Genomic DNA, 10814 nt, shown 5'->3' with positions numbered 1-10814 from the left:
TAGACAAGATTTTGAATACGGTTATCATTATATATGTTCGTTTGTTTTGTATATTACAAAGCCTAAATCATTTAATTTCATATTAATAGCTTTCATACTAAAATAATCAGAATATTTAATACAGTAATTATGAATGCTATTTTTAATCTCAAATATGAGAAGATCATTTGCCTGTCAGAGCCTTGTAACCCCAGAAAAAATCCTAGATCCTCCCTTGCATGCATCTTTAATATTTTTAGATCAAACGAAGTTGCTTGAGGCTGAAAGTAAATTCAATACGAATTTAATCTATAGTCTTAAATGTAGATTTGCCATGCACGATTTCCTCAAAATAACCGCTGTGTTAAAGAGTGGGTGCGTGTTAAGCCGGGTAAACCTTACTCTCACTTTTGAAACGCCCGCTGCGTTGTGGTCAAATGAAAGCTTGAAATTGGCAAAGACAGGAATGAAGCTCTATTATACATATTTGATTCTTTCTTCGATTTTATTTCATTCATTGACTCTTTTGTCTAGAAAATTTTTATTATCAGAATTCTTAAATGAACTTTGATTTTTGATAGTTTGATTCAGTGCGAGATATCGAATCGAAAGATTGTCAAAACGATTGTCACTTGATTGTCATTTTAAATTCACAAAACCGTAGGTGTAGAAATCATTTATTGGATTTAGTAATTCTTTCTGTGGAGGTATTGCGGAGGTATTGAGTGTAGATACCGCTTATAGATCAGTTTTGTCTTCTTTTGTACCGTGAAGGGGATGACATACGTTTTAGCTGTTTCCCTGTTGAAGAAATACGAATCCTACGAACTCTCATGTGCGTGCGAATGTCATTTTTGAAGATTCATCATTGTCTGTGTCTTCAGCGGCGAATCCAGGATAGCGACAAAAGGAGGGGGTGGATAGAGGTAACCTCCTTGCATTACTGGGGGGTCCAAACAAAATTACCGTTTTATCTAGTGTAAACTGGATATCACAGGCAATCTCTGAATCCGTCACAGTGTATTTTCGTGGGATATACGGAGGTGAGTTAAAAATATTATAGTAGAACTACTTTCTCTCTAGATTTATTGGGCATAAAATATTACATCATTGGAGCAAGTTAATTTACCTAGTATTTCCCGTGTACAAATATCTGTAGCACGGGAACAGCCAAATTCACGGCTGATATATAGGCTGGCAGTTTCGAAAACAGTGTTTTTGTACGGTTGCAGAAGCCTTTAAAATTTTCGCTGATAGTAATTTCTTTCTTGAAGGTCAACTGCTATGAATTTCTATACTTATGTATCCCGTTTCCATCTCCAGTAATTATGCTATGACAACTCTACTTACCAAGTGCTGTATGCTGACAACGCCCAGCAATATAGTGGTGGAAACTGGGAAAAATTGTATGTACAACACGCATGTCGCTGCCGATTAAGGATTGCCATTACATTTTAAAATTTTTTGATGAATATTCTTACGTCGGTATTATTATTCGTTTACATTACCTATTTACTTTGTAGAATATATCTCAAAATCGCCAAATGGCATGGATTTATTATCTACCTACGTAGCTACCCCGTACGGGTTAATATTTTTGGTTAATATTACTCTAAGCAATGATATTAACTGGAGTTTGTATGGGCTAACATTTTTATTTGTTTTTAACTGCAAAATGCAGTCCATCTGGAGCGTTTTATTAAAACATCGTTCCTGGACAGGCTCATCTAGTTGGCCTTTCAGGAGGTATTTATGCATGTGTTTCTGTCTGGTATACTTCCTGCAGTGCAGTCCTCATGCCCTTCAGAAGATCATCTTCTTTTATGAAGCGATTCATTCTTCCGAGTGATGATAATGCATTGCATACATTTTATTGATAATTTAATGATATATATGATATAGCATTTGAATGATTGATGATAATAAGGCGCAGATGCACTGTGCTAAAATGAAACCTGGAGAGCAATAAATTTCATGTTTTCCCTTCCTAGCATTCAAACTTCCTAATATTAGTGAGCAGAGTTGTATGAGCTGAAGCTTACTGACCAAGTTTTGGTGGTAACGGTAGAATAGAAAGAATTAGGCAACTATAGGGATCAGTACATCATTCTAACCAGGACCCATGCTCCAATGCAGCTGGGCTACAAAATATCTTTAGTGAGGTCCTACTCTCAGTATTCTTGGTGTGTTTACTTACCAAAGTGAGAATACCCTGAGACAAAGATCTGAATGATAGTTGAAGATGGAAAAAATTAAAATCTCCGAAAGTAGTTTTCTCAATTGATGGTGTGCTCCTGCTCTTAGTATAACCTTTGGCTGGTTAACATGCACTCTTTCATGCTAATGATTGCTAAATCAATAGGCATTTTATATTTTACTATCACATATTATTTTTTCACGCATTAAATTGGCATTCCGAGATTTTTTTGCAATGCAGTCAGCCATAGCCATAGAGTGTTCTATTTATTACAAACTCATGAAATAAATATAGCATTACTTTCATCTTTTTACATTCACATGATACCCATTATTTCTCCATTGTAACTGTCATGTTCCTCTTGCCTCATCTTTGTTCCTTTGAGTCCCTAACCTCAAGCTTTCTGTTCAGTGATAGATGATCATGGAGGAGTTCATCAGGGGGGCAAGACCCCCAGTATGGGCCCCTCAATATTCATACAATATTATTGGATGAAAATTAGATATTAGGTAATATCCAAGTTGGATATTATATAGATGGCATTTGGCGGCAACTTCGGATATTATGTGGATATCTAAGCAATATTGTTGGATGAAAATTGGATATCCTTTGGATATTATAGTTGGATATTATAGATATTGTATAGATATTGTATAGATATCAATTGCTACTAGGGGACTTAATCATTGTCTGTTTCATCTTGTCATCATTTTCTCAACTCAAAACCCATCTACCCATAATTGATTAATTTTAAAAATGTATTTCTAGTCCTCTCAACTCTTCCTCCACAGCTTGCATTTCCTCTCTTCTATATGTGCCATGCTACTCAGCCCAAGTGTTGGACACTAGCATCCCAAAGGCCTCCGCTACGCTTATTCAATAATGTAGTGTTGCGGTGCTCCACCTCCTAAATATTTTTTTCAATACACTGTCCGAGAGGTATTCGAAAATGCCTCTGCAACTTTTTCTAACCATTCAACAAGCAAAACTTAAAGCTTAATTTATAATCTTCCGATGCATAGGAATTTACAACAAATAACCAGTGAAGACAACCTGCTTACCTCCAAAGCCCTCCCCAAAGCAAATTTCCAACTACAGGCCAGTGGGTTGCCAGGAATCTCATTTGGGGTCCAAAACCAGGGGGGAAATTTTTTAAAAACTTGGTACTAAGTAAAGGGATTTTAACTATAATCACTGTTCATAAAAAAAAACTTCATTTGTCAAACAAACCTTCGGTAAATTGATGATTTTTAAGTATTTTGTTTTCTTTTATGAAGGAAAGTAATTGTGTTTTTATATTTTTGGGGGGGAGGAAGGATCTACACTCCCCTGGACCTCCCGCTCCCTACGCCACTACTGCAAAACTACCTTATTGAATAAGCACAGCGGAGGCCTTTAGGAAGCTACTTTATAATAGGGTAGTTTCCTTCATCAAAGAAAAGGAAATGCATTGATTGTGATTCCTTACCCACCATTAGTGTATTCTTAATATACAAATTATTTAGTTTTAGAAATATCAGTTTAGACGAATGTTAATGGTCAATTTTAATCTCATTTGAAAAAGGCCAGATTGGCGCCCATGCGATGCCACTCCACGTGACGTCACAGGGACCTAGTTTCTATACAAGTAGATAGGAGTTTTACATCGTCTGAGATTACCAATGTACGCATGAGGCACAGAGCTCAGGGAAACAAGTCTTAATAATCACACATTATACTTACCTAAGGTCGGAAAGTTTCCTTTGTTTGATAGGGGAATAATAATCCATATTTAAGCCAAGCGCTACCTGCTAGCAGGGTACTCAGCTACCTGCTAGCAGCCTGCATCGTATCAGCGCTCAAGCCTCGCCCCAAGGTCACCGCACACACCGACAGCTGGAACCAGTAATATGTCACACGGACTTTTCCCATCATTCCTACTTAGCCGTACTGTTTTTGTGCGCTTGAAAATTTTCACTTTTCGTTTAATTACAAAAAATAGATATCGTCATTCGAAAATCTAAGAGTGTGAAATGCACATTCCAGGAGTAATAATCTTTCGGTTTAGGCAATAAAAAAATGATAGGAAACCATCCTATTAAGAGGGTGAAAAGTCCCCCCTCCGGCATTTTTCACCACTAGGGCCTGTCTGTTCGAAACTCAATTTTTCACTGTTTTTGAGATATCTCGTACTAGAAAGCCTCTTTTTTATGCCGTTTGCGGAATTTGAAGGCTTTTTTAATGGTGCAGTTGTCCATTTTTTTCCAAAATATTCAGTGGGACAAGGAAAATGGTTTGAAAATTTCTAATGCTTATTTTCATAAAATATTTTTGAGAGGGCCACTAAGAAAAATTTTTGATGAGGCGTTTTCGAATACCTCTCGGACATAGTATTGAAAAAAAATATTTAGGAGGTGCACTACCGCAAAAAATTGAAATATGCGATTTGGGCCTTTTTTGCTGTTTTATTTTTCATGTTCTGGAACTATAGGTAGCTCTTTACTATACTGTAGTAGCTCCTCGGATGGCCGCATTCAGATGTTAAAGGAGTTGGTATTAATTTTTTCTGCCTCTGAGCAATTGAAGGAGGAGACTATACCTTCCTAAGTGGGTTTATAGATGAAGCTGCAGCTAAACAATGGCAATGAATGCCACAAATAGAGTACATTGCCATTGTTTAGCTGCAGCATCCTAGGTCCAGACCAGCGTCTCTGGTCTCAGGCTATGACCTTAGACGCTGGTCTTCTTTGTCTTAAGTTTTACTTTGGGCACAGAATTGCGCAGGATGGATTAGTTTCTCATTATGGAGTGAAATCGCTTGAATGCAAGAGTAAAATTAGAACAAGCTTTTCCATCTCACGTACACACATTCTCACCTGTGTTCTAGGAATTCACTGCTTTAAATGTTGCAATTTTGATTGCCCCTTTGTGAACACATCAGATTGTGCAAGTGCATGCCCTGTGTTAAATGGCCTTTGTGCCCTTTTGCGTGAGTTTTCAATGATGTCTCTCCCTAACCTTTGATTGAACGTTAAGTCTTCTTGTCGTCAATGCTACCTTTGTTTGCACATTTTTGGCCACAAGTTGTGGGAAATGAACATCAAGGAACAACTTTGTTAAAAAATGTTTGACCTTTATAACAGTCAGGACAGGATATTCCTCATGATACCTTGATCAAATGGCTGAGAGGGAATATCACTGTTTTCATTCTGCAGAAAAGAGGGACAGCATTGAATATTTTATTTGGAGAGTGGATGGCTTAAAACTTAGCTGCCACAGGTCTAGGTGTGACAGATATCACATTATTTTAATCTTTACTCTTCACTAGGCTAGGAAAACTCCTGCAATCTATTGAAAGATGGGTGGATTGAGTTAGAATTGTAGCCACCATGGCTTCCAGCAATATGGTAGTTTCCTTCATCAAAGAAAACGAAAGGCATTGATTACGATTCGTTACCCACCATTAGTGTATTCATAATATACAAATTATTTGGTTTTAGAAATCCCAGTTTAGACGAATGGCAATGGTCAATTTTAACCGCATTTGAAAAAGGCCAGATTGGCGCCCATGCGATGCCACTCCACGTGACGTCACAGGGACCTAGTTTCTATGCGAGTAAATAGGAGTTTTACATCGTCTGAGATTACCAACGCACGCATGAATTGTAGAGCTCAGGGAAACATGTCTTAATAATCACCTATTAAAACTGCCATAGGTTGGAAAGTTTCCTTCGTTTGATAGGGTATTAATAAGCCTTATTTAAGACAAGCGCTACCAGCTATCAGGGTACTCTGCTACCTGCTAGCATCCTGCGTCGTATCAGCGCTCAAAGCCTCGCCCCAAGGTCACCTCACTTGCGGCAGCTGGAACCAGAACAACGTCACACAGAGTTTTCCCAGCATTCATACTTAGCCGTCGTGTTTTTGCGCGCTTGAAAATTTTCACTTTTCATTTAATCGTGAAAAATAGATATTGTCATTAAAAAACCTAAAAGCATGAAATACGCACTCCAGGAGTAAAAATCTTTCGATTTAGGCAATAAAAAAATATGTAATTGGAAATCTCTATAGTCACAACCTCAACTTGTAATAATATGTAATAGGAAACCACCCTATTATTCCTTCATTAAAACTATACAAAACTAAGATATTTTTGTAGCTATTTGGTATTGCTTGTTTTTATGACTAACCAGTAAGTGCATAGTACCTAATTTTGTGTACCTAAATTGACCACTAATTTGTAAGTGTTTGACATTTATATGCATATGAGTGCATTAGAGCTCTTTAGGATTTCAAGTTAGTGTGAGTTACTCTGTATGAAAATGTTACTCAATGGATATCAGGTACTTCCTCAACTCTTCGTGGGAAAACCATACTGGGGACTGAGGCAATGAGAAGGCAAGGCACCTATGACCTCAATGCCATAGTAGCCCTGGAAGCACCTGTAAGGTTTATTCGGAAAGGATTATTTGGATGTATTTGAAGATACAGTTAGAAACCTGGTAAGAAATTTTTCTAGGTATGTACCAAGGTTTGAAAACTATTAATGTGGAAAAACTTTTTATGATGGAGACCAGGTAAAATTTTATGGAATACATATTCACTCTTACATTAGATCTTTTGAAATACATAATTGCAAATTCAATTCATTTAAACAAGAGCCGTTTATTAATTAAAATTTGAGAAGAAAAGCAGTAATCCTTCCTTATCATCCTTCAATTGAGGGAGTGTATGAAATCCCATGCAAAACTTGCAGCTAGAAATACGTTGGGGAAACAGGATGCTCAGTCAAAGATTGACTATAATAGCATAAGGGGGATGTTTGACTGGGTTATTCGATGGAGTCAGCCGTAGCGGAACATGAAGCCACAAGACATGCGACCGATTTTGAAAAATCGCTCATCAGTGAAGCCATCAAGATAAAGAAAAACAAAAATAATTTCAATGGAGGCACCAGATTGAGGATCAGTAATACAGTATCCCTCCAAAATCTGTAGAAGAATAAAAATAAAAATAGCTTTCTTTAGAGCTTTATAAAATAAAAGAAGCATTGAGTAAGACACTGAGGGAAAGGTCTGATCTAAAAACATGATTTTATTGCAATTATTTTTAATTACTCGGAGTAAAGATAACTACCAGTCAGGAGAATTTTCTGAACATGTCATGTAGAAGGAGGACACTTAGCTAAACTAACTTGGGTTAGATTGTTTGGTCGTCAGAAGACCACATTGCGACTATCGTTCAAAATATTGATTGGGGAGATGAAGAGACTAATTGTGTGTCGAAGGTGTCTCTTCCGCAGCCCTATTTTAAGATATGTTAAATATGTACAATCTTTCTTATAAATTATATAGGAAACAGTCATGATTAATTCAAAATACATGAAATTTAATATCAGAAGAATACATATTTACAAAAATTATAAAATGAAATGGTAGTTTATGCTTTGTATGAATATAAAAGTAATGATTGATTCTGATGCAATGGAAAATTTTCCTGATGATTCAAGCCTAATGTTTACTGAGTTAATATGTAAACACAATCATAAGACTTAGTATTTGACTAGGAAATTTTTTGGCAAGATCCTTGATCCGTTGCAGTGGATGAAAATGTTCTTAACTACACATTAGGTTACTATGCTCTACAAATTTGTACGCTCGTCACTCGCAAATAAAATCTCCATCATTGCGGATGATATGACACTAGTGGTAGTTTGCTGCTTGTTTGTTGACAAGACTCTTCATTGAAAAAATTGCCATCCTTCAAATAATATAAACTCATATCTCACAACAATGCAAAGTCTAGGAAAGTCTTATCTGAAATCTGTACGGTAGCTTTTTCTCACTGGACATTAAAGGAAAAACAAGACGCTCCTTGCTATGAGTCTTTCAGCCCACATGTGACATACTTGGGAATGTATGGGTGGATTGATAGAAAGTAAAAGGAAATTTCACTTTCCTTCATCTCGAGAGACAGCCTGCATCTTAGATTTTGTAAAATCTAGCTTAAGCCACCCATTTGCTCAGAGGCCCAATTCATGGGGTACGAATCCTTCCCTCAGGATGGACTGCTTCCCTGGAATGTTTGGTTTGAACACAGAACCTGCGAAACCTCAAGATCACAGGTCCGCTTTATCTGCCTCAAGTGACAATTTGAATTGGCACTTCATATGGGGAGACGTTCTTGGACGAAGCCACCGGAGACCCTTCTTCCACCTCTGACTGGAAACCGCTCGACCGATCAGATTGCCTTGCGGCTTTGGCTGAGATTTCTTTGCTTTGGGGCATGTTTACATAGCCCGCCTCATTCACTTCCATGTTTGGGGGCAGGTGTCCGTTGGTGTTTGGAAGGCTCCGGTAGGTTGGGTTAAAGTAGGAATTTGGGCTTCCCATGCCAGAGTCCAGGGAATCCTCCTTGCGGAGGACATGTTGTTGGGGTACGGCACCCAGACTGGGTGAACCCTCTTTGCTGACCCTTCCGTCAGGGAGCATGGGGCTCAGCTCGGGGCCTTCCGCCCCTTTTGTTTCGACAGGTCGTATTCTGGGGGCGAGTTTGGATTGGGTTCGTGGCGATGGGACATCGAAAGTGAAGGTTTGTGGGGGAATGGGCCGTGGGCTGAAGATCACCGAAGGATTTCCACCACTTCCCATGGATGCGCTGCGCATGCACAAATAACCAGATTCGCTCTCTCCTCCGTCCTCCGATGGGGGCACTGGGCTGCTCATTGTCATGTAGTCCTCAGGGTTTTCGGGCTTGGTTGGGACGTTGACGTAATCTCTCTGAGGTGTTGTCTCCCTGATTGCGTTTGCGTAACTAGGTTCGCTCATCATCCCAAGGTAGTCAGTGGCCTGCTTTGCCTGGTCATTCATGGACATGTACGGGCTATTCAAGTCAATGTAATGCTAAAAAAAGAGAGATCAAAAAACTAATCAGAACCCCTCTTGACACCAAAATATAAGCATTGCCACTAGTAGCTGTCTCGTCAGTACAGAGACTCATCTGTTTGCAGATTGAGTCAAAATATAATTTTGCATGTACTGAAATTCTTATTTTTTGGAAAGTACTATGATAGAGTGCCATTTATACATTTTTAGTGTAATCTTTGAAGTCATTCTTTTCAATTTAAAACTGATGGCTCCTTAGGAATAAAGTATCAAAGAAATGATATGAATTATTTAAATACTGAAAGAAATTGAATATGACCAATCATCCTGATTTCAGTGCAGGATTAGTATGGAAGCATGAGGAAAGTGATACTTACTCTTTTGACTGCATCTTCTAGCATTCCACCAAGAATGTCTGTAAGCTCTGTGAAACTAGGCCTTTCATTTGGCTTTGCCTTCCAGCAATCACACATGGTGTTGTATCTGATGGAAAAATATGTATTGTCATGTTGAAAGAGTATTTTTGAGGCAAAAATATTGGTGTAAATTTTTTGAGCAATAATTCATAATTTTTTCAGGATAGGCCATTAACAGTTATCTGCACATTTTCATTCTTTGTCATACTTTCCACAAGAGCTTAAAGTAGTAAGGCACATTTTGGATTAAAAAATTCTGAAAACAGTAATTTTACCTATCAATTCTTATAGCTCGCTACTTATGTTACATATTTTATCAAGTACCTAATAAATACAATTTATTTTTTGTTTAGGAAAAATCCATTCATTGGGGACAAGCTTTTAATGAGCTAATGAGTGAAATTCTTCTGCCAAGCCAGGTACTGTTGCTCAAATAGTAATGGCTTTCACAACATTTTTTTTCATTACAGAGGATAGCCTCATAACCATGACTGTTAAGAAGATCACAAGCTTTTAGAGCTGCCAATGACTTGGCAACAGAAGTTTATTCTTTTTATGATTTTAATTTTGTTGGTCAAATAAAAAAATTAAGCATGTGAAGTGCCTAAGTATAGGTGAAAGTCACTTTTAAAAATAGCTCAGGGTGTGACTAAACTCTGAATCCAGTATCATGTTGCTTCTGAGCCTCACGCTCTAAGCAGTAAGGACCTTAATGAGGAATTATAAAAATGATTGGAGGGTATTTTAACAATGCATCGCCTTGTTTTTACACTTACATGTCATCTGTTGCATACTGAGGTTTTTCCATTCGGTATCCTGCAACTAGTTTATTGTACAATCTTTCATCAGCTTCCATCCCTAAAACGTAGGTAAATTAATGTTTATTTAAGTCAATAAATTTTTATCAATATTAACACTATACAAGAAATTAGAAAATAAACTTTAATTACCTGGATATGGAGTTCGGGCCAGTGAAAAGAATTCCCATAAGACAATTCCAAATGACCAGACATCTGACTGAGTTGAAAATACGCGATCCCTAATGGATTCAATAGCCATCCATTTTATTGGGAGTGGACCCTGTGAATGTAAAATTTGTTTCAAGATAAAAGAAAAAGATTTCATTGACGAAGATAAAATGAGGGATAGTTATATAAGATTCTAAAAACTATTTCTATAACCAATTGCTTTAAAATGTAGATTCTTTTCAAAGATTATTTTAATACATATTAAAATAAATGACTTTTCCTGTTTAAATTAGGTTTGGTTCTCAGGTCCGCTGGTTCTTGAGGCTGGAATGAACACTAAAACCGCTAGGCTCATATTGCTAGAGCAATTGAGAATGGATATCATTCAGAG

General features: G+C 37.4%; 1 protein-coding gene across 6 annotated transcripts in view; it reads right to left on the bottom strand.

Annotated features, from left to right (window-relative positions):
• Window positions 1-7741: 7741 nt before the first annotated feature.
• Window positions 7742-10814, bottom strand: part of LOC124162915 (vascular endothelial growth factor receptor 1) — a 261857-nt gene continuing 258784 nt past the window's right edge. For all 6 annotated transcript variants that reach the window (XM_046539647.1, XM_046539648.1, XM_046539649.1 and 3 more), the window contains exons 22-25: window positions 10406-10535; window positions 10232-10313; window positions 9417-9522; window positions 7742-9057 (exon numbers count right to left, since the gene is read on the bottom strand). In XM_046539647.1, coding sequence (XP_046395603.1) covers window positions 8296-9057; window positions 9417-9522; window positions 10232-10313; window positions 10406-10535 — 1080 coding nt within the window. In that variant the 3' untranslated portion in view covers window positions 7742-8295. The remainder of the gene's footprint in view (window positions 9058-9416; window positions 9523-10231; window positions 10314-10405; window positions 10536-10814) is intronic.

The sequence above is a fragment of the Ischnura elegans genome, chromosome 7, assembly GCF_921293095.1.
Source record: "Ischnura elegans chromosome 7, ioIscEleg1.1, whole genome shotgun sequence".
NCBI lineage: Eukaryota > Metazoa > Arthropoda > Insecta > Odonata > Coenagrionidae > Ischnura > Ischnura elegans.
Note: the sequence above shows the minus strand (reverse complement) of the source record. Positions and strands in the feature narration are given on the sequence as shown.